This window comes from Rhinolophus hipposideros, assembly GCF_964194185.1.
Source record: "Rhinolophus hipposideros genome assembly, chromosome: 6".
NCBI classification, from domain to species: Eukaryota; Metazoa; Chordata; class Mammalia; order Chiroptera; family Rhinolophidae; genus Rhinolophus; species Rhinolophus hipposideros.
Window position 1 is genome coordinate 8,224,095 of NC_138052.1, and position 23,730 is coordinate 8,247,824.

The window sequence follows — 23,730 nt, forward strand, 5'->3', positions numbered from 1 at the left end:
AGTGCGGTTTACACCTTATAGATTTAACACTAATTTCAGCAAAGGTTTATCACATCTTTTAAAAGATCAGAATTCTTGGAAACTTCAAATGTCCATGAAACTTCAAGTTGTAAATAAAGTGCATTTCAAGTAAGAGTTATCGTGGAAAGAATCAGATGTAGTCTTTCACTCAGCAGATATTTTTGGGTGGCTCCTTAATGTTAACCAAATAGTGGGCTAGGTGCTAGAATGTAACATTGTATTATAATATAGTGCCTTTTTTAAAAAAAGTTATAGTAGTAAAGAAAATAATCAAGTGTATAATAATTTTTTGGCATCCCATGTAGAATTTTTCTAATATTGGACAAGATGAAAAAAATGGAAGCATTTATGTAACAGATTTATTGGAAAAGCAGGTTGTTTTCTTCATATAGAATTTTCTTGTCTCCAAGAACTTGCTGGATGGTGGCCCCTGAGCTGGCACCTGTGCTCCTGGGGGACTAGGGAAGCATTAAGCCTGAGAACTGCCTTTGTGACGGGGCATCGCTGAAGGAAAACACCTGTCAGTGAGCGAGGGCCTCTCCAGGAGCAGTGCCGAGAGGGCCCTTTATCAAAGTTCACTTGGAGTCTAGATTTTAAATAAATACCATCTTTTGGGAGGAAGCCTTTAGAGCAGGGGTGTCCAAACTGCGGCCCTCGGGCCAACTGCAGCCCGCAATCCATTTTTTATTGGCCCACAGCAAATTCCAAAAATGTCTTTAGTTTACTTAAATAAACCAGGTGAGGCAATACGTACTTCACCTCGAGTGAGTGGCCCGGCTGTTTGTGTATTTTACCGCATATGGCCCTTGGTGAAAAATGTTGAAAAAAGTTTGGACACTCTTGCTTTAGAGGCTGATAGGTGCTTTTAGAGAAAGAAAACAGGGATAATGAAATTGGGAAAGTTAAAGAGTGAATAAAAGACAGAAACTAAAGTGCAGAAATTGATAAAACGTCAATCACCATAAGCAAATCTTAAATGCTTGACATACAGGATTTAACTATTTTCTACTGCAATTTTTCTAGTAAAAGTAATTAATCTGTTCTAAATGTTGCTGGTAGAATGCAACCTGTGATGGCCAGAAAGTCCAGCCCGTTTTTTGTGATGTCCCTTCTTTTCCTATTCTTTCTCCTTCATAGGAATTGTCCTTGAAGGGTCAAAACATCCATCTGTCTATTCATTCAGTGTTTACTGAGTAACTGCTTGGCTAGAGATGCAGAAAGCAGCACGTGACTCCTGCCATTGAGTGGAGAATGAATGCAGACAGGAGTTCTCCCCCTTTTTTGGCAGCACTTCTCAGTAATTCGTCCCAAAGCATGTCTTAAAATTCCTATTATGACCCTCACAGCTAGGTTAACGTTAACAGTATTAATAACACCCAAGAAAAGCGGATGCCACCTTTTTTTTCTTTTAATATTTATTAAGTACCTATTGTGTCAGGTGTTGGACTAAATGCTGGTGACACATGTTGGTGAGGAACGCAGAAACATCCCGAGTACTTCCAGTCTCTGGGGAGCTGAACCTTAACCAGTGGTCACACACATCACAGACTGGATTGAGTTTTTTCAGTGGATTAGCCAGAGATGTCCCCAAGAAAGTGACATATACATTAAAATCTGAAAGATTAGCAGTTAACTACTAGGTGAAAACCTTTCAGGTAAGGGAACCACACAGATAACCAGAGATACAATTATCAAGATTTTCCTCTAAGACAGTGTTAAACACAGTAAGATTTAAAGCATAACCAAAGGTATAATTATCAAGGTTATTCTCTAAGATAGTGTTAAAATCAGTAAGATTTAACGATAAACATAAGATTCATAGGATTCATAGCGTAAAGAATATTAGTTTTTGGACATTGATGAAATTTTTGTTACCTGTCACCTCTAGATTGCTGATTCAGAACCAGAATGTGAGGATAAAGAAGGAAATTTGTTTCCCACAGAAGGCTCTTGTACAGTGAGTTTGGAAGTCTCAGTTTAGTTATTATTTACTAGCTGCCTTGGAGCTGAGCTAGGAATCCCACAGCTGGGGCTCATTGACTTTCATCTGAGGTAGCTCACAGGCGACCCCTGGTGGTTGATAATTACTGCGCTCTAATGGTATATGATGGCTGGCTGGTCCCAGTAGAGCACGACTCATTCACCAAGGTGGGGACACAGTGCCACTTACCTCCCTGAATTCTGTTCAGGGATATTCCACTGCGATTCTTTCTCATCTTAGCAGTAATGAGTAGACAGCAGAATGACAATTATGTGAGCTGTCAGTGCCTTTTATTCTAAGCCATAATCTTCGATAAAGATTTTCATGGCTTTTATAATATCTTTTTATAAAGATATTAGTTTACACTATCTGAACTGGCATACTATAAAATAGATGACTAAATGAAATATGTACACAAGTTTTTTCACCTCGTTCTATAGTATTTTTTTTTGTGTGTGTAGGTATCACGTAATCTGTATTCATTAAAAGTAATTTTTTTTCATTTACACTCGACATACAGTATATTAGTTTCAGGTGTACAACATAGTGATTAGACATTTATATAACTTAGAAAGTGATCACCCCAATAAGTCTAGTACTCACCTGATACCATACACAGTTATTATAATATTATTGCTGTATTCCCTGCGCTGTACTTTATATCCCTGTGACTGTTTTTATAACTGGCAATTTGTACATCTTAATACCTTCCCCTTTTTCACCCCTTCCCACCCCTCCCATCTGGCAACCATCAGTTTGTTCTCTGTATCTATGGGTTTGTTTGTTTCATTTATTTATTTTATTTTTTAGATTCCACGTATAAGCGGAATCATACAGTATTTGTCTTTCTCTGTCTGACGTATTTCACTTAGCATAATTCCTTCTGGATCCAACCAGTTTGTCGCAAATGGCAAGATTTTATTCCTTTTTATGACTGAATAATATTCCATTGTGTGTGTGTATGTGTATGTATGTGTGTATATATATATATATATATATATATATATATATATATATATATATACACATACATAAACATCACATCTTTTTTATCCCTTCATCTATTGATGGATACTTAGGTTGTTTCCTTATCTTGGCTGTTGTAAATAATGTTGAAATGAAAATAGGGATGTATATATTTTTTCAAATTAGTGTTTTGGATTTCTTCAGATAAATACCCAGGAGTGGAATTGCTGGGCCATACAGTAGTTCTATTTTTAATTTTTTGAGGAACCTTCAAACTGTTTTCCATAGTGGCTGCACCAATTTGGAATCCATCAACAATGCATAAGGGTTCCCTTTTCTCCACATCCTCAACAACACTTGTTTGTTGATTTATTAATTATAACCATTCTGACAGGTGTGAGGCAATATCTCATTGTGGTTTTCATTTGCATTTCCCTGATGATTAGTGAAGTTGAGCATCTTTTTATCTATTGACCATCTGTATGTCTGTCCAGTCCTCTACCCATTTTTTAATTGGACTGTTTTTTTTTTTTTGGTGTTAAGTTGTATGAGTTCCTTACATATTTTGTATATTAGCCCCTTATCGGAGGTATATGGTGAACATCTTCTCCTGTTCAGTAGTTTGTCTTTTCATTTTATTGGTGGTTTACTTTGCAGTGCAAAACCTGTTTAGTTTAATGTAGACCCATTTGCTTATTTTTCTTTTGTTTCCCTTGCCTGAGGAGATACATCAGAAAAAAATACTACTAAAAACAATGTCAGAGAGCTTACTGCCTATATTTTCTTCTAAGAGTTTTATGGTTTGGGGTCTTACATTTAAGTCTTAAATCCAGTTTGAGTTTATTCTTTTATATGATCTAAGAAGGTGATCTAGTTTCTTTTTTTTTTTTCATGTATCTGCCCAGTTTTCCCAGCACCATTTATTGAATAGGCTGTCTTTATCCCATTGTATAGTCTTGCCACCTTTTTCATAGATTAATTAACCATACTACGGGCGTGAATTTATTTCTTGGCTCTTTAGTCTGTTTCATTGAGATTGTTTTCTTAATTTCTCTGATAGTTCGTTATTGGTGTATAAAAATGCCACTGATTTCTGAATATTAATTTTGTATCCTGCTACTTGACTGAATTTGTTTATCAGGTTGAATAGTTTTTTGGTGGAATCTTTAGGGTATTCTCTATATAGTATCATCTCACCTGCAAATAATGACAGTTTTACTTCTTTTTTTTTCAATTTGGATGCCTTTTATTTCTTGTCCAATTGCTGTAGCTGGGACTTCGAATACTATGTTGAATAAAAGTGGTAAAAGTGGGCTTCCTTGTCTTGCTCCTGATCTTAAAGGAAAAGCTTTCAGCTTTTCACTGTTGAGTGTGATGTTAGCCATGGGCTTGTCACGTATGGCCTCCCACCTTGCTGAGAGTTTTTATCATAAATGGATGCTGGATTTTGTCAAATACTTTTTCTGCATCTATTGATAGGATAATATGATTTTTATCCTTTTGTTTATGTGATATATCACGTTAATTTGCAGATATTGAACCAACCTTACATCTCAGGAATAAATCCCACTTGATCATGGTGTATGATCTTTTAATGTGTTACTTAATTTGGTTTGCTAATATTTTATTGAGGGGCTTATGCATTTATGTTCATCAGGGATATTAGCTTATATTTCTTTTTGTAAGGTCTTTGTCTGGTTTTGGTATCAGGTTTATTCTGGCCTCGTAACGTGAGCTTGGGATCTTTCCTCTTTAATTTTTTTGAATAGTTTGAGGACAATAGATATTATTTCTTCTTTGAATGTTTGGCAAAATTTACCTGTGAAGCCATCTGGTCCATTTGTAGATGGGGGGTTTTTGATTAGTGATTCAATTTTGTTAGTAGTTAGTAGTTTGTTCAGATTTTCTGTTTCTTCTCGATTCACTCTTAGAAAACTGCATGTTTCTAGGAATTTAGTCATTTGTTTTCCGTAATTGTTCATAGTATTTTCTTATAATCCTTTGTATTTTCCAGTGTCAGTTGTCTGTAGTTTCTCGTGTCAATCTATTGTTTCTCTCATTTCTGATTTTATTTGGACCCTCTCTTTTTTTTCTTGTTGAATCTCTGAAGAGAACCATCTTTGGTTTCATTGATCTTTTGTCCTTTTTTTTGATTCTTTCATTTCCACTCTGATCTTTATTATTTCCTTCCTTCCACTCACTCTGGGGTTAGATTGTTAATAGATTATTACAGGCAACCCTGTAGCGCCATGAGTTTCCCTCTTAGAACTGCTTTGGTTGTGTCCCATAGATTTTGGATAATTTGTGTCAAGGTGTCTTTTTATTTCTTCCTTGATCTCATTGTTCACCAATTTATTGTTTAGTAGCATGTTATTTAGCTTCCATGTATTTGTGTTTTTCAGTTTTCTTGTAACCGATTTCTAGTTTCATACCATTATGATTAGAGAAGATGCTTGATATGATTTCAAACTTCTTAAATTTATTAAGACTTGTTTCATGGCCCAACATGTGACCTCTGGTGGAAGAAATGGTCCAGGAGCACTTGAAACAAATGTATATTATGCTGCTTTTGGGTTAAATGTCCTGAATATTTCAATTAAGTCCCATCTGGTTGAAGTGTCATTTATGGCCACTGTTTAGTTATTTATGTTCCTTTTGAATGATGTATCCATTGATGTCAGTGGGTTGTTAAAGTTTTCTGTGACTGTGTTACTGCCGATCTCTCCGTATATGTCTGTCGGCACTTTCTTTATATATTTAGGTGCTCCTATGTTGGGTGTGTAAGTGTTCACAAGAGTTGTATCCTCTGGTTGGACGCATCCCTTTATCATTATAAAATGTTCTTTGCCTCCTGTTACAGCCTTTGTTTTAAAGTCCATTTTTGAAATAACTTGTTCCGTCCCTTCACTTTCAGTCTGTGTGTGTTTGGATCTGAGGTGGGTCTCTTGTAGGCAGCACATGCAGGGTCTTGTTTTCTTACCCACTCAGCCACCCAAGGCTTGATTGGAGCACTTAGTCCTTTGCATTTAAAATAATTATTGGTAGGTGTATAGTTACTGCCATGTTATTAATTTGTTTTCTGATTGTTTTTGTAGTTTTTTGTTTCTATTTTATTCTCTTACTATGTTCTCTTGTATGTTGATGACTTTCTATAGTGTTGTGTTTGGATTCCTTTCTTTTATTTCTTGTACATCTTTTGTAGATTTTTTTTGCTTTATTGTTACCATGTGCTTCATATATACCGAGCTATGTTTATAAGTCTTTTTTAAGTTGATGGTTGCTTAAGCTTAAACACTTTCTAAAATCTCTACCATTTTTACTCTCCCGTTCCACATTCATGTTTTTGTCATTATTTTTTATTTCTTGTGTGTGTATTTCTTAATTTACTGTTGTAATTACACATAATCTTCCTACTTTTGCCTTTAACCTTTGTACTAATTTTATAGTTGGCTGATTCACTGCTTTTATTATTTGTTTGCCTTTGTCACTGAGAATCTGGTTTTTCTTTGGTATACTTTCTTCATATTTTTTATTTTTTTTCTTAGAGAAATCCCTTTAACTTTTCATGTAATACTGGTTTGGTGGTTTTGTCTGGGAAATTCTATCATTCCTTCTAAATGATTGCCTTGCTGGGTAGAGTAATCTTAGTTATAGGTCCTTGCTTTTCATCATGTTGAATATTTTGTGCCAGTCCCTTCCGGCCTTTAAAGTTTCTGTTGAGAAATCAGCTATCAGTCTTATGGAAGCTCCTTTGTAGGTAACTAACTGCTTTTTTTTTTTTTTTTTTTTTTTTTTTTAAGATTCTCTCTTTGTCTTTAACCTTTTCTGTTTTAATTATAATGTGCCTTGGTGTGGGCCTCTTTGGGTTCATCTTGTTTGGGACTTTCTACACCTCCTGGCCTTGTATGTCTATTTCCTTCACCAGGTGAGGAAAGTTTTCTGTCACTATTTCTTCACATACCTTTTCAGTCCCTTGCTCTCTCTTCTCCTTCTGGTACCCCTATGATATGAGTGTTGTTACACTTGATGTTGTCCGAGAGGCCCCTTAAACTGTCCTCTGTTTTTTAATTCTTTTTTCTTTTTGCTATTCCAATTGGGTGTTTTCGGCTCCCTTTTCTTCCAGATCGCTGATTTGATCCTCTGCTTCATCTAACCTGCTGTTGATTCCATCCAATGTATTCTTTATTTCAGTTACTATTGTATTCATATCTGATAGCTTCTTTTTTATGGTTTGTATCTCTGTGCAAGTTCTCACTGAATTCATCTATTCTTTCCCTGTCTTCATTGAACATCATTTTAACCATTATTTGAACTCTGCATCTGGTAGATTGCTTGCGTCCATTTCGTTTAGTTCTCTTTTTTTTGGAGTTTTGTCCTTTTCTTTCATTTGGGACATGTTTCTTTGTCTCCTTATTTTGGCTGCCTCTCTGTGTTTGTTTCTATGTATTAGGTAGGTTCGCTATGTCTCCCCGTCTTGGCAAAGTGGCCGTATGTGGCACAGACTCCCTGGTCACCTGCCCGTGGTGCTCCATGGGTGTGGGTTGTGTGTGACCTCCTGTTGTAGTTGAGCCTTGATACTGTTGGCATCAAGTGGTGGGCTTGACCCTCGGGCTGGCTGTATAGGAGGACTGACTTTGAATACAGTGGATGGGCTGTTGTACGGGGGCGGACCCCATGGAACATGAATCGCTTTAGCGGGGGGCTCTGGTGTCTGCTGAGTTTTCCCTTTGAGTTTGTTGTGTCTGGAGCTGGTTGGGTAGTGCTCTGATAGGATCTGAAGCTGGTGTGTTGGTTCTGCAGCCCACTTGGAAGGGACTCCTGTGCATGCCTATGTCAGCTGTTGCCTCTGTCAGGCCATGGCCACCTTGTAGGAGCTACAAAGTGATCTGCATGAATGGTAGCCGCCTGTGCTGGGCTTGGAGGTGCCCAGGAGAGACAGTGTTGTGAATTGAAGCTGGCTACCACTAGTGCCGGGCTTGGGGCCACTGATGAAGAGGTATGGAGAATGCCGAGACCAGTTGCTGCTTGTTTGTGCTTTGTGGGTTTTTGAGAAATTTTAGGAAATTCTGCAGCCTGGGCCAACTCTGGCCGCTAGTGTGGAAAATCCGTTAAAAGAGGTTTGAGTTCACAACTTGGGTGGGGTGGGGTCTCAGGGAATCCTCAAGTCTGGATGAATGATGTTAGGCTAATGGAGAGTTCAGATTGGCACTTGTCTACACCTGCTGGCTGGGTAGGGGAAAGACTCAACAAAGGAATAATGGCACCTGCCAGCACTTCTGAACAGAGACAGCTGTGAGAGCTGTCCCAACCCTTGCCCTTCCAACCCTTGTCCTGAAGCTAGTCAATTCAATTACTCCCCATATGTCCCTCATGTTTTTCGAGCTGCTGCTCCTGCCCTGGAACTCTGAGTTAGTGATTTTTGAGAGGTGTGAATTTGTGTTTGGGCCCTTTAAGATCTGCAGCACCTTTGTTTCTAGCAGCTTGTTGTCTTTCTCAGTCACAATCTGCACTGGTTTTCACAGCCAGGTGTTACAGGGACTTCTCTTCCTGGCCCCGATGCCCTGGGCTGGGTAGCCTAGTGTGGTGCTGGGACCCCTTGCTCCTCAGGGGTACTTCTGTAGCCAAGATATCCCTCCTGATTCTTAACCACCACACGTGGGTATGGGACCAGTTCTTCATTGTCTCTGCTCCTCCTACCAGTCTCAGCATGGCTTCTTCTTTATATCCTTAGCTGTAGGACTTCTGATCAGCTAGTCTTCAGGAGGTTTTCAAGGGTGGTGGTTCTATAATTTAGTTGTAATTTTGAAGTGTTTGTGGGAGGAAGTGAGCACAGCATCTGCCTGCTCTTCCTCCTTGACCAGGAGTCTTTCTAGAATAGTATTCGTTGAATGTTAGATAATGAACAATCATAGTATAGAATTATGATGGATACAGAGGTTTTTTTAGAGAGAAAGGAAGAAAAGGCTTCCAGATTAAACTAATACTTTTCTGCAAAGTTAATTCTCTCTGTACTGAATTTTAAAGGCATATTGAGGGAAGGGAGAATATTTTATCAGTTTGTAGCCTTTTCAGGTCTTTTAAGAAACTGCATGAAAATAGTATTAATTCGCTGTGGACTAACATGGAATTTGTTTTGTTGCATGGCCTGGTTTGCGGTGGAATTCACATCAGAGAGTAAGTTCCAATCCTTTTTCCTTTCTTTTCTTTAATACATTTGCCTTTTATAGTATGACCAGTATAAACAGTGTTAACCTAAGTTATAAGTGTCTGGCAAAGCCAATATAGGCATATTTAATGTTTTGGAGACTTTGGAGGAAATAATGAATTAAATATGTGAAATGTTTGGTTTGCATTTGTGTCTAGGTTTTCAGTATGTTTTTGGAGACCCTTGTAGATTTTATAATAATTCATAAAGATGACTTGCAAGACTGGCTTTTTGTCCTTCTCACACAATTACTTAAGAAAATGGGAGCAGATTTGCTTGGATCTGTGCAAGCAAAAGTTCAGAAGGCTCTCGATGTCACAAGGTAAGTGTTTTTCCCAGCTTTTCATATATGATTGGCATACAACAATGTATAACTTTAAAATGTAAAACGTGATGATTTGATATACATTTGTACTGATGACCACAGTTAGTTAACAATTTCTTTACCTCACATAATTACCTTTTTTTGTTGTGGTGGTGGTGAGAATGTCTAAGAGATCTAGTCTCATTAAGACCTTTCAAGTATACAATACGGTGTTGTTAACTATATTATTACTGGAAGTTTGTACCCTTTGACCAACATTTCCCCATTTCCTTTACCCCCTAACCACGGGCAACCACCATTCTACTCTCTGTTTCTATGGATTTGGCTTTTTAAAATTTTTTTTGAGATTCCACATATAAATCAAAATTAGGGAACATTCCTCTATAGCAGTATAGCATTGGCGACAAGGGCTAGGGTGAGCTAGCTGATAATAAATGAATGAAGTAGATAGGAGGGAGGGTAATTAATACAGCAGGCTGGAGACATGTGATCAGTCGTAAACGTGTTGGAATGTGTGTCCAGTGGTACCAGACTTTTCAAAGAAGGTTAGAAATGTGGATTAAGGCAACACATTCGAGAAGGTTTTTGTTGTTGTTGTTGTTTTTTTTACACTGTGAAAGCCAAATAAAACATTTGTGAGCCAGACTTGGCCTGTAAGTTGCTTGCTTCATTTAGGTGAATTTATGAATGACAAGATCCATTTCAGAATTTTAGGGATGGCAGGAATATTATATTCCTAAATGTTGGTGGTTAAGGAAAACAGTTACTCCCTCCTGCTAATTTTCCTGGATACCTCTTTCCTGTGAGAATCCTGTTCTCAGTAGACTTGGCCTAAGTTTCTAAAGCTTGTTTACCATTCCCTTTTCCTCAGCAGCTGAGATGATAACTGCTTAAGCTTATCTGGAATTAGTCAGTGAGTATCTAGAGCAGGAGTATCCAAACTTTTTTCAATGCTTTTTACCAAGGGCCGTATGCGGTAAAATACACAAACAGCCGGGCCACTCACTTAAGGTGAAGTACATATTGCCTCACCTGGTTTATTTAAGTAAACTAAATATATTTTTGGAATTTGCTGCGGGCCAATTAACAATGGATTGCAGCCTGCAGTTGGCCCGCGGGCTGGAGTTTTGACACCCCTGGTCCAGAGGCTCAGTGTCGGCTGAGAGCTTTTCCTCAACTAATAGACCTGATTGTACATTTCCAGGTTAAATACACCAGTTAACTACAGAAGAAAGGAGAGGCATTTTGTGTGTGGTTTGTTGACCTTGTTTCTTTAACATAGCAAGTATGAGTCAAATTACACATACTAAAGTGCACTTTGCTTCCAGAAATGGTCCTTATCGCTTCCTGGAAGCAAATAGATGTGGGAGAAAAGATGTGCTGTTGGGTCGAGTTTACTTCTTATTAGTAATTATAATGTTGGTAATACTAGTACCTAGTGTGTGTCATGTACTTCATATTTTTCTTGTGTTATTTCATTTAAATTTCAGGTCTGTCCTATGATTTTACCTGCATCCCTTTTCTTTTTACTATACTTCTATAGATTAAGAAAAGTCTCTAAAGAGAGTTTAAAGACAGCAATGCAATCACTCAGCCTCAATGGTAATAGATGTTTGCATTGTATTATCTTACCTGTTAGTATGAAAGGTACATCTGCATTATCCGCATTGGCGCCATTATGCAATTTTACACATGCTAGTCATCACAGCATTTTAAGGAACAGGGAAAGTACTGACTTTCGCTAGCCCTCAGGGTTACTCAGTTGGACCAAAGATGGAGATGACTAAAAAATTAGGATAGGTAACAGGTAAGAATGGAGCGGAGAGGGGCTCCTAGGGCACCCTGTTTTGTAGCTGGATGGTGATATTCTTGCTTCTTTTGTGGTGACTATACCAAATAGAGATTGTAAGCAGTTACCCAGCTAGGGCTGAGGAGAACAATGCAGTTAGCTTAAGGAAGGTCAGCTGTAAGCAGTGTAGTCAGGGTGTAAAAGTAACATTTGGGAATTGGCAGTGTTTTTCATGTAAGCAATATTCAGAAACATGCCTGGAGAGAAGATGAGCAGATTCCTAGAAGGCAGGTAGGAATCTCTTCCTTATTAGTTTATTGCTTTGTATTTATGTTTAAAATAGCATACTCTAAGTTTAACTGTATGTGTTTTGGGAGGTTTAACAAGATTTCCCTTTTTCTGTTTTTTACATAACGTATATTTAGTATTTATATAAAATTAAAAGTACTGCTTAAAAATATGAACAGGCTTGCTTTTACATATATTAAAATACAACAGTATATTTCTTGTTTTTTATATGTTTATATAATAAATTTTTCTTTAAAAACCAAGCACTTTTTTTCTTTCTTTAAACCTAGGGACTCCTTTCCATTTGATCAACAATTTAACATTTTGATGAGATTTATTGTGGATCAAACTCAGACTCCAAACCTCAAGGTTGGTAACGATTTGTCACTACAATTCAACCTCTAAAAGTCAAATTTGAGTAAAATTTCCTTTTTACACGTGACTCATATTTGGCTGTTCTGAATACATATGCTGTGAGCATGCCTATACACCTCTTTGTAGCCATGTTTTCATTTGTCTTGGTTCAGTACTCAGTAGAGAAATTGCTAGCCTGTTGGCGTACGTTTGACTTTATTTTAAATTGTTAAAATGGTTGCATTGCATTTCTACCAGCAATGTATGAGAGCTCTAGTTGTTCCACATCTTTACCAACGTTTGGGTATTACCACTCTGGCACAGTATTTGAACTAGAAAATTCTGAGCTGTTGAGATAGGTATCTTACTGGAATTTTAAGAAATATTAACATTCTATTGTTACATGTTGTAAATTCATACCTATAATAACAAGGCTAAATTTGAGGGAGGATATGTGTTAATTTGAGTTAAGTCATAAATCATCCATTCTTTGATCATTAACTTTTGTTGGGGTTTTAGGATAGGCTCGATCGTAACCCTTTTGTGCTGAGGTCAGAACCAGTTGAGAAATCAGTGGAGAAGTTAAGGCAGAATATCAGCTTGATTACTGAACATGTTGCCTTGCGAGGCATGGCCTAGACCAGGGGTGTCCAAACTGCGGCCCATGATCCATTGTTAATTGGCCGGCAGCAAATTCCAAAAATAGATTTAGTTTACTTAAATAAACCAGGTGAGGCAATACGTACTTCACCTCGAGTGAGTGGCCCGGCTGTTTGTGTATTTTACCGCATATGGCCCTTGGTGAAAAATGTTGAAAACAGTTTGGACACCCTGGCCTAGACTGTCTGAAAACCAACACTAACTAGAGTTGCCCTCGCCCTCCCGGTCAGTGGCAGAGCAGGAAATGCCACGGCCTCCCGCCCGTGGCTCCCGCCCTGTAAGTGTCCTCAGCATACGTGAGGAGCAGAGCATGCCTTCTCCGCCTGCTCTGTGCTCTGAAAATGAGGAGGAGTGAGCTGCATGCCACTCTGCTATTCCTAAGCTTACCTCTCTCAGTCATGGATGTGGTACCATAAATCCGAAGAAAGGAGGTGTCCCCTCAATAGTATGCTTACTTTTCTCTGATCAAAGATTCATAAAGTGTACTTAACGTTTGTAATTATTGGGTCTTTCAGGTCAAAGTTGCAATCCTGAAGTACATTGAGTCTCTCGCCAGACAGATGGATCCAACAGATTTTGTAAATTCTAGTGAGACCAGGCTTGCTGTTTCTAGAATTATAACCTGGACAACAGAACCAAAGAGTTCAGATGTGAGAAAGGTATGTCCAAGGGAGCTGCCGTGCAGCTTTAATGGCAGACCGTTCGTCCTTAGCATGTGTTAGAAAAAGCAATGTAGCTAGAAGCTTGCCAACCGCCCCCACACCCGCATGCAAACCTCTGTCACTCCTTTTCTGTGAAAACCAAGACTTGGCTTTGGCCCCTTCTCTCTCCAGCTCCACCTCGTTCCAATTTCTGAATCTTAAAATGAAAATCTGAAATCTTGTATGATGGATTCTTAGTTTTCTTCGGCATCTATTTATGTTGTTTAATGTGAAAGCACTAGTAGTTTAGTATCCCTTACAGGGACATTGGTTTCCCTTACATTAGTTTGTGACGTGTACTTTGAAGATATAATTGCAGATTTAAGGTTACCTGGTCACGAGGTACCTAATAATATAAAGTGTGGTTGAAAGTTTGCTAAGATACAATGAATTCTTGAATTTAAAAAGAGCAAAAAAACTTGTGTTTATGTACCACAATTGGAACACACGCTCTTTAACTTGGGGAGTTAGGTGGGGAGATAAAATTCAGAGTTTTGAGACACGTTGATAACCAAGGTGGTGTTTTTATTTTATTTTATTTTTTGTATGCATGTATGTATGTATGTGTGTATGTATTTTAAGCCGCTGAAGAGAAATACTTGCTACTTTCTTCTGAAATGGCACATTGAGAGTCACAGAATATAGGAAAAAGCACGGGATACTGTTATTTCTATTACTAGGTAGTTTTCTGCCTCAGGACTATTGTGAAGATTAATAAGCATTTAAGCAATTTAAGCATTTAAGCATTTAAGCAATTCCTGACACATCATAAGCACAAAACAAGGATTAGTTATTACTGTGTTTGTTGTTTCTATTATTCGTTTCCTGTCAGTGTCTTGTTCTTCTACGCTTGAATTTCACACATGGCCATTATTCTTTTATGCTTGCATTTTTCCTCCTGTACTGTACTCCTTCCACAACCATCCATACCAATATAGTCCTTTGGCTGTGGGGCAGAGTTGATAATGTGGACTGCTTGGGTCTAAGCGAACGGAAAAAGGAAAGGATGATTTCAAGGAATAGTGACCGTGTTTCTCCGAAAATAAGACCTAACCGGACAATCAGCTCTAATGCGTCTTTTGGAGCAAAAATTAATATAAGACCCAGTATTATATTATATTATGTTATATTATATTATATTAGTTATATTAATTTTAAAGACCTGGTCTTATATAAGACCCAGTCTTATAGTAAAATAATTATATAAAATTATTTAATTAAATATTATTTAATTATTTAATTTATTTAATTTGTTAAGTTTTTATTTAATTTATTAAATTCATTTAATTTAATTATATGTAATTATATAAAATAATTATGTAAAATTATTGTAAAAATATATAATATAAGACCCAGTCTTATATTAATTTTTGCTCCAGAAGACGCATTAGAGCTGATTATCCAGCTAAGTCTTATTTTCAGGGAAACACGGTAGCTTCATATCGATAGTTCTTAGTCCCAGCCTCAAATAACAGCAACCGAGACACCTGGGCTCTAGCCCAGGTGATTTGACTTCAATGGTATAGAGAAGAGCTTGGGTGTTGTTTTGTGTCTGATTGAGATTCCCTCCATTCTTGGCTGATTTTTAATGCAGAATTGAGACCCTTTATTTGAGATGATTACCCTGGGGTTGAACCTCAGGACACACAGGTTGCTGGTATAGTTCTTGACCTGGTTGCCATGAGTACTCTTGGTCCCAATGCTCTGGACCCTTATTATCTTAAGAATTTGCTGGGCAAATTTCAAATTTGCCGTTCACTCGTGCCTTCCCCACCGCCCTACTTTAGCTCACTTTGTATGCCCAGCACCTAGTACAATACCTATAGGAACAAAGTAGGCACTTAATAAATATTTGGAATGAATTAATGAATGGTAAATATCCGAAGACAAATGATCTAATTTCAAGTAACCATTTGAAGCCATCATTTCAGAAACCATAGTCTTGGAAGTGCCCCTCTTTTGTCTTCTGAATTCGTTTTCTGCTACATAACAAATTACCGCAAACGTTGCACCTTGAAGCTACACTAATTTATTATCTCACAGTTTTGTGGCTCTGGCATGTGTCCCTGTGTTCTCTGCTCAAGGTCTTACCAGACTGAAGTCAAGGTGTTGTCTGAGTCTTCGATCTCCTCTGAGGCCTGAGCTCCTTCCAGCTCACAAGTTCTTGGCCAGATCCAGAGAGTTCCTTGCAGGTGTTGCGCTGAGGCGCCTGCTTTCTTGTCGACTGTCAGCAGGGGGCGTTCTCAGCTCATACACGCTACCTGTCATCTCCTATCACTTGGTCCCCCACAGCATGGCAGTTTGCTTCTTCAAAGCCAGCAAGAGAATACTGGAAGAAATAATGTGCAAAAACTTTTCAAATTTGATGAAAAACAGTAATGTACACATCGAAGCAGCTTAACAAGCTCCAAGTAGGATTTTTAAAAAGCTCCTCGCCTAGATACATCATACGCAAACTATTACAAGTCAAAGACCGAGAGAATCCTGAAAGCAAGCAGCAAGAGGGAAGCAGCTCATATCCAAGAGCACCTCAGTAATTGAAACAGCTGGTTTCAATTACATCTGCTTATCCCTTCTGTCACATAACAGTTACAGTGTGGTGTCCCAGCGCATTCCCAAGTCCCACTCACTCTAGGGGAGAGGGTTGTGCAGGAGGTGGAACGTTGGGCCGCCTTAGTGTTGTGCCTACCAAGTCTTTGGTCTCTTTTGGTGGGTTGGCAGGAATCTTCCATAGTTGTTTGGTAATTCTGTAGCTCTTACTTAAATAGGGAGCTTTTGTACATAGCTCTGCCAATTGTGAGGTTCAACTTAGATGCATCTCCACTTTCTGGGAGCCCTCTAGATTTTTTTTTACCATCAGCGATGTCTGTAGCTCTGGGTTGTCCAGCTTTCAATTGTACACGTGTCCAGCACTGGTTAGGAAAGCACTGTGACTGATACAAATAGGTGTGTCAATGTGCAGTATTCAAACCTGTGTTCTTCTGCCCCATAGGTACTTACCCGCAAACTGTACAGTAGGACACTGCAGGTTGATCCTTCCTGGACACAGAGTCACTTTTACTTAAATGCTGTTTTGGTGCACCATCCTTGGTACATTTCTATAAGGATAGATGCAGTTGTAAGTGATGCAGCTGCCTTGCTCAGGAATCTGAGAGGTATTTGAAAGATTGTCTCAATGAATGTGGGACCTAAATAAGTTAAAATATCTACGAGTAGAAATTGTGATGTATAAATTACTATGCCCTAAGAGCTAAAAGTATTAACATTTTAAAGCTGTAAAAAGGCCATTTTTATCACGATGATTGAATGCACTAAAGATACCTAGCTCTTTTAAATAAATGTATGTTTTGCCCCCTCTTTCATTTGCAGAGTTATTAAAAGATGTGTCGGGTAAATCTTGGGACTTCTTGGTGATTTAAAAGTACCTTGTGATCGTGAACCAAGTTCTGTTGTTGTCCTTCTTTAATTTCTTAAAAGAAGAGTGAGGTTATACTGTGAATACTGGAAGAGCCCTTCAGTCTGAAATTATGCAGTAAACTTCCATAGGGGCCCCATCCCTGGAGAATATTAATTTTCCACAACCAATACGTGGGGAGTTTGCAGACAGTGTAATTCATCTATAAAGCCATATTTGGGAAGGCACTTGAGAAACATTTTAAGCTGACATAACTGATTTTTTGACTTTTGCATTTTTAATATTTTGTTTCCCTTTTTATCTTAGTATGTTGGGGTGTTTCATATTGGAGAGAAGGGGGTGTTTAAAAATTTAAGATGTTCTGAATGGAGGGAAGAAGCACAATGGCAACCAGAACACAAGCCAGTTACTAGTGTGCTTATCAGGCTGCGACTGGTGGGAATTGGAGAGGAAAGCCCCACCCAGACTTAACTGGTCTGCCGGATTCCCAAAGAAACTGTTTTCATTAGTTATATGTGGGAGTCCTGGCTAGTGTCGAGCACATTATACAGAAGTACATGAGGCCTTTCTTAATGCCCTGTGTTTCTGTTAAGTTAATATAATGCATTAACAGTAGAAAGTGGTTTCTAGAGGTTGACCAGCATTTGACTTCTGCCTCTGCCACTTGTTAGCGCTGCGAGCAAGTAATTTAACCTCTGAATTCTTGTTTATTATCCCTAAAATGGGAATGATAATACATGCTGTAGGCATTATGGGGAGCACTAATTGCAATAAAGAATGTAAGACCATAACTAAATATTTCTTCACTTGCTGTTTAGCTGCCTCTGTCATTATTTAAGGGTTGTTTTGGTTTTGCTGCTGCTTTTGGTGGAACAAATTGAAAACCAAATTTTTTCCAGCATCAGGAAGATATTTTCCTCTCTATTAAAGGGAATGTGGTAATGTTGTTAGAATTGTGAATGATGTGTTTATGTTTTAGGGTTTCGAATCCCTGTATGTTTGTTCAGTGTATGTGGTTCTCTGGCATTTAGCATCTACTTTGCCAGATGAAATAACAGCCTTAGCCGCAACATGTTGTTTTGAGAAATGTGGGAAATGAAGGCACAGCAAGGGAACCTAGAAAGTGTAAAGATGCTTTTGCCTGTCTGAAGTAGGAAAAGTATATAAATAGCCTTCAAAATTTGAAATTTCAAATATTGAAAAATTTTAAAATCTCTGATTATACACAGGCAGCATGGCCTACTAAAAGCTAATGGCTTTACCATTGAATGAGATCTGAATTGCAGCTTTATTATGACTGCCCCTCTCAGGTCTCATTTTGACCTCTTTGATCTCCCTTTTTATCATGTACAGCAAGAATACTAAAACTTCCAGGGAGAATTATGATTACTGAGGACCTAGCAAATGATTGAGGTTTAAAACTGGTAGTAACTATTTGTTATTCTTAGCTTTTAGATCATATATGCGTACATGATTTTATAAAGTAAGCCAGATATTTTTACAGCTTGCAAATAACCGTGGTTTCGGCACTTGCTTCTTCTGTCTGATTAAACCCTACCACCTTTCCTGTTTGTCAGTCCCCGCTTCAGTGTAGTCGAGTAGGTGAGGATTTCCCCGCTAGGTCAGCTTCAACGTGCTCTGGGCTTGGAGAAGGAAACTTGGAAGAAAATTGTAAACAGGTAGATTGAAAACTGATACTTTGCTGTTTGCATTTTAGATTATTAATACTGACTCCCCTTGTGGAAACACCTAAAATTAATACAATTCTATTTGAGCGCGTGCGTGTGGAGGGGGAGGGGTGCTGTGTAAATGTTTGTGTTTTGTATGTTTTGTGATTAACTCCCTACCCAAAGAAATAGCCACGTTGAGTGTAGACCTCTGCCATATTTTAATGGAATAGTAAAGGACAAATACTACATAAGGAACATCTGAAGATTTTGAAGTACCTTCTCTTTGGTGATTTTCTAAGGCATTGTTTTAATGACAATCACAAGGGAATAGTAATATATGCCTAGTAAATTAAAAAACTCCTTTTCCTCCCAAATTTTAAGTTTTCCCTGATTAATGCCAGCACTGACGCATTTGTCAGAGTTTTATTATCTCCTGTCTGGAAGAATTCTTCTGCTGTAAGGTACTCAGCATTCAAGGCAGTTGACAACCCTGGGACTCCTTTCCAAACAGTCAGCAGTGACCTTTGAGGAACCTTTTACCTTCACCCCCCACAAATTCTACTGTAGGGGTGTGAGTGGGAATCATTTCCTTTTAAGTTGTTAATTGATATTTAAAATATTTTGCACTAGAGTTGTCCATTAGAAAAAGTCAGCAACACTCCTGAATTTTTGTGTGGTGACTACTTAATGCTGATAGTGGGGGCTGGAGTTACTCATGACTGAGCATGAGCTAAGCCCCAGGCTGTTTTTAAACGAATCTGACCCATTCCCCATATTTGGAATTATTCCATTTCTGAAGCTTGAATCTCATTAGAAAAAGATTTTACTATGAAAACAGCTTTAAGCCAAAGGGTGACCTTTGAAAACTGTATAAAATCATATGCATTTTATATTTTGGAATATGTAAAAATAAATCATATTCTCGTATATGTATGAATCACATCTATGTACCATCTGTCTAGCTAGTTATATTTTCAAAATTTTCTGTCTTTCTATTTGATTTCTTATCAAAATTCAACTTTAGGATTATTGAGAGAGGGTTCTTTAGTGGGTCAGAAATTAAAGTCTACTGCACTTTCTTTTCCCACATGACTAAAAATCACTAATGTTAGGTAGTCATGAATTAGCACAGTTTCTAGTCCTATCATCTTGCGTCCTTCCTGTTCTTAAAAGATCCCACTAATTTTAAAATTTGCTTCATGAGAAACTTCAAATAAGTTTGTAGTATTACATATCATGTCACTCTGGGAAGAAATATGATCTTTTATGTAAAGACAAAGGCTCATTTCAAATAAAAACATACTATTAAAAATGTGATACATTTTACTATTTTCAAATGTCATTTTCAGTTAATAACAACAACAACAAAATAAGTGCCTAAATTTTCTTACTCGATTGGCAACATTGATTTCCTACCCCTGCTAAAACTCGAGTCTGCTTCTTTTTTTCTCTTTGAAGTAGTTTTTTTCTGCATGAATTTTTCTAACATCTAATAAAATGTTTTTTAAAATGCACTGGTTACTTTGCATGATTTTAAAATTTTCTCTCATACAAATACTTAAATCATGTTAATAGTATATTAAATTGGTGGTGAAGTAAATTCCTCCAGATAATGACATTAAAAATGTTTCAATAATGGAATATAGAAATGTATATTTTAGTACAATAATGATGTTTGCCTGTCATTAAAGCGCACTGGCCTGTTGTGATTTAATTTGGATGGAAAGGTTACTAATGACTATATCTGGAGGTCAAGAGGAAAAAGATACTTTAGCCCAACGCTGTGTGTAATGAGTGCTTTTGACATTTTGAAAAACTAATTTTTGATCATTCTGTAAAAAATCCTACTGATATTTTAAAATTCATAATTTTATTTTTGGTTAAACACATTTGGGTCTTCGGATATTTTTTTTTTCCTTCTCCAGGCATAATAGTAGTTTTGTCTTAACTGGACAAATTTTCACATTGTAAAAGCATTGAAATATATCGTGAGAAAAATACAGTAATTACTGCAATCCTAAAAATTGCAGTCTTCGTGAAAATAAAAGTATGCTCTTAGTCAAAAGATTTTCATAATGTGTTTTCCTTTCTTTTGACTCCTAGAAATTTGTAAGAAATGCCAGTTAGTATTTACTAAAATTTTCTTTTGGCGTAGTTTTTCTAAATTAAAACCCTTGTAACTAATTCCTCAGGCATTGTTTTTAAGCTCAGAATGCCAGCTACTACACTAGTTCTGTAGAAAGCACTTAACTTGCTGGAGAACTCCAAGTCCCATTTGACTACTATTGCTTTAGCTAATTGCTTTTTCCCTCCTTGCCACTGTAGTGATTACAAGCAGTTCTGCAGTAGGTTGTCTCAATTAATAAAGAAAAGTAGAACATTTTCTAAAAGGCCGAAGAATGAGTTTTTAATTTGTACCATGTAAATCTGCTTTGCTTCCCAAAGACTGTCTCTCTTCAATTCATAGATGTAAAAGCAGGAATTTTTCAGATATTTATTTCTACTTGGTCTTTTTCTAGTATTTCTCAGTCACTGGGCATGGGGTTGAGGAAAAGTGGTTTCTCAAGATAACCTAGTGATAGCTTGTTTAGAAACTTGTTCTTTCCAGGATGTACTGGGAGCCCTGTCCAGTTCCAACTTAATAGAATGAACAATCTTAAGCCTTTAAAATTTTTGATCGCTTTCTTTATGTATTCCCCTGCTTCATTCCCAGTGCTAGACGACACAGGCATTTATTATTAATGTGCTGTGGAAATCCAAGGCCAGGGCGTTAAAAGGCAACCAAGACTTATTTTCCAGGTCGAGCCAGATTATTTATAATTGATGATACCATTTTTTCCAGATGCTTTTCATTTTTGTTTTTTGTTTTTTTTGTGGTGAAGATGTCCTGTTACTAATTATTTTACTCATACAAAAATGTTTTCTTTTAAAAACAATTTTAATTAACATTGTGACCGGGATATGCTATTGTACATTCCATACATTAATCAAGTCGTCTTTTTCTAGGCAGCACAAATTGTGCTGATTTCTCTGTTTGAACTGAACACTCCTGAATTTACCATGTTACTTGGTGCCTTGCCAAAAACATTCCAGGATGGTGCCACCAAACTCCTGCATAACCACCTCAAGAATTCCAGTAACACCAGTGTGGTGAGTGCTCCGCCACGGTTGGTGCTGTGCGGCTCATGGCCTCTGCATGCCCTCATCTGGAGGGCGCTCTGATGGAATAGGATGCGCTGATGGTTCTCTTTCAATAGATGTGGGCCTCTCAAGCGTGCAGGCCAGGCTTGATCCTGCCAGATTTCCAGCAATGAATGAGCCTGACATTTAAATGTGGCCTTTTTCTTAAGTTAGGTTGTTCAGTCGGTTAAATTTTTACACAGTCAGTCAAGTATTTATTAAGCTACTTACTCTTTTTCATACCGTAGAGGAGCAGGCGCTCCGTTGTGCCTTGTATTACTCTAGCACAACTGACGTCAGTCATTCAGCCTCAGGAACGTCTCTGACAATTATCCATTTTTGGTTTAATGTGCACTTAAAATTGACCATAACAATTCAGAAAAACAAATCACCCTGATTATGCCATTTCTGCCCATTTATTTACGTGTGGGTTAAAAGGCCATGGGACAAGTGGACCATGTTCTGTATTTAGCCCTGGAGTAATGATGTGCTTCTACTTTCGCCCCAGGGCTCTCCCAGCAATACAATCGGCCGGACTCCTTCCCGACACCCCAGCAGCAGGACCAGCCCCCTGACCTCACCCACCAACTGTTCCCACGGGGGCCTGTCTCCAAGGTAATGCCATTTCAACAGAAGTGAAGAAACGAAAGTACTAATATCTGTCTAGCCTATTTTTATATTTTTAGACCAAGCTTAGTACCAAAAAGTGTATGAGTATCAGGAGACCATGGGTTCTGTTCTAGTCCTTACCCAAATCTTAACTGTACAATCTTGGGCAAAGTGAAATGAGCAGTTTATGCTGAATGTCCTCTGAGATTCTTCTAGCTCTAAACACTCTCTAGTACCTTAAAGATTTAAAACTAACAGTTACATTTAGTACTGTTTCCTATAGAAACTCCTCACCTGTTCTGTAAGTGACAGGAGCACCAGAAGAAGGTATTTAGTCATCTAGATAAATTTCCTTCTAATCCATCCATGCCTAGTCTGGGGTGGTTTTCCACCCCAGTGGCCATTCCAAGCATAGTTTTGTCATTATGGACTCGTGTGTGAAGTACATGCTGCTCTGGAGGAGGAAGTAAAGCTCAGACTCGTGCAAACAGTGGCCTTGTAGAGCCTGAGGAAGTGACTGAAAAAGAGAAAAATGCTTTGTCTCGGGGTCTTTAGTTACCACTTCTCCATATGGCCAGAGCCCTCAGCGGTCTCTGCACTGTGGCATCTGTGACCCCCTGGCGGGTGCTGGAGCCCCTCCCCCCCCATGGCCTCCCTCAGAGAAGTGGCCCGATAGGCCAGACTTCACAGGAAAGAGCCAGTGCCTGGACCTGTAGGGTCACACGTGCTGTGTTGTCCTCAAGAAGTCCACATCTTTGGGACCACTGACAGCAAGAATCAAGGGGCTGTAACAGGTTGCTGTCAGCAAGATCATAAGTTATAAGGAAATCCTGCAAGTATGCCATTTTTCTTTTAAGGGTTCCCTCTTTAGCAGGAAGATAATCAAAATGTAAGTACCTTTACATTTCAGTTTTTAAATGATCAAGTCTAACAAACTCCTCTGTCTTTACCATGGAATTTCTCTTCAGTTACACAGGTTGTCATATAAATATTTTGGAATATATCAAATTTGTATTTTTTTCTCTTGGTGAAACAAAGTATTTTGTATACTTATAATATCGTACTGTTTATATTGCCTGAGGTTTAATCACCCTAAAGCCCCGCCCACACTATATTTAGGTAGAATGAAGTGTGACGTCAGGTCTCCAGGTGTGCTCTGCATTGTCAGGATTCCGCAGGCTCTTCTAATCAGACACTGACACCAGAAACTAATGAAATTATGTCTGATGTTCTCCGGGTGTGTCTGAGCCTCAGCCAACTATTTTTTTTAATGGAAACATCTGTATCTAAATTGTATGGTTTATCTCAAATAACGAGGGTCCATTGTTGACAGTAAAATAAATCACAGAGTTCTCTTTCTTGGTAGGGGAGGATTTTGTGGAAAACTTCTATTCTGTGTAAATTGTTGCTTTTGCCTAGAAGTGATACTTTGCAACATTAATTGGGAAATCTGTTCTTCCATAATACACACAGTTCATACTTCTTATCTGTTAGTTATTTCATTATTAGGGTGTTACATTTTTTAGGTAATAGTCAAAAGGTAAAACTCAGATTAAGTATTTTTTT

The 23,730-nt window shown here is 38.0% G+C and overlaps 1 protein-coding gene across 2 annotated transcripts in view; it reads left to right on the forward strand.

The window, feature by feature from the left end:
• The window catches only part of CLASP1 (cytoplasmic linker associated protein 1), a 240,411-nt gene that overhangs the window by 174,094 nt on the left and 42,587 nt on the right, over positions 1 to 23,730 (forward strand). For both annotated transcript variants that reach the window (XM_081051108.1, XM_081051107.1), the window contains 5 exons: positions 9,332 to 9,495; positions 11,866 to 11,944; positions 13,105 to 13,248; positions 21,382 to 21,525; positions 22,064 to 22,170. In XM_081051108.1, coding sequence (XP_080907234.1) covers positions 9,332 to 9,495; positions 11,866 to 11,944; positions 13,105 to 13,248; positions 21,382 to 21,525; positions 22,064 to 22,170 — 638 coding nt within the window. The remainder of the gene's footprint in view (positions 1 to 9,331; positions 9,496 to 11,865; positions 11,945 to 13,104; positions 13,249 to 21,381; positions 21,526 to 22,063; positions 22,171 to 23,730) is intronic.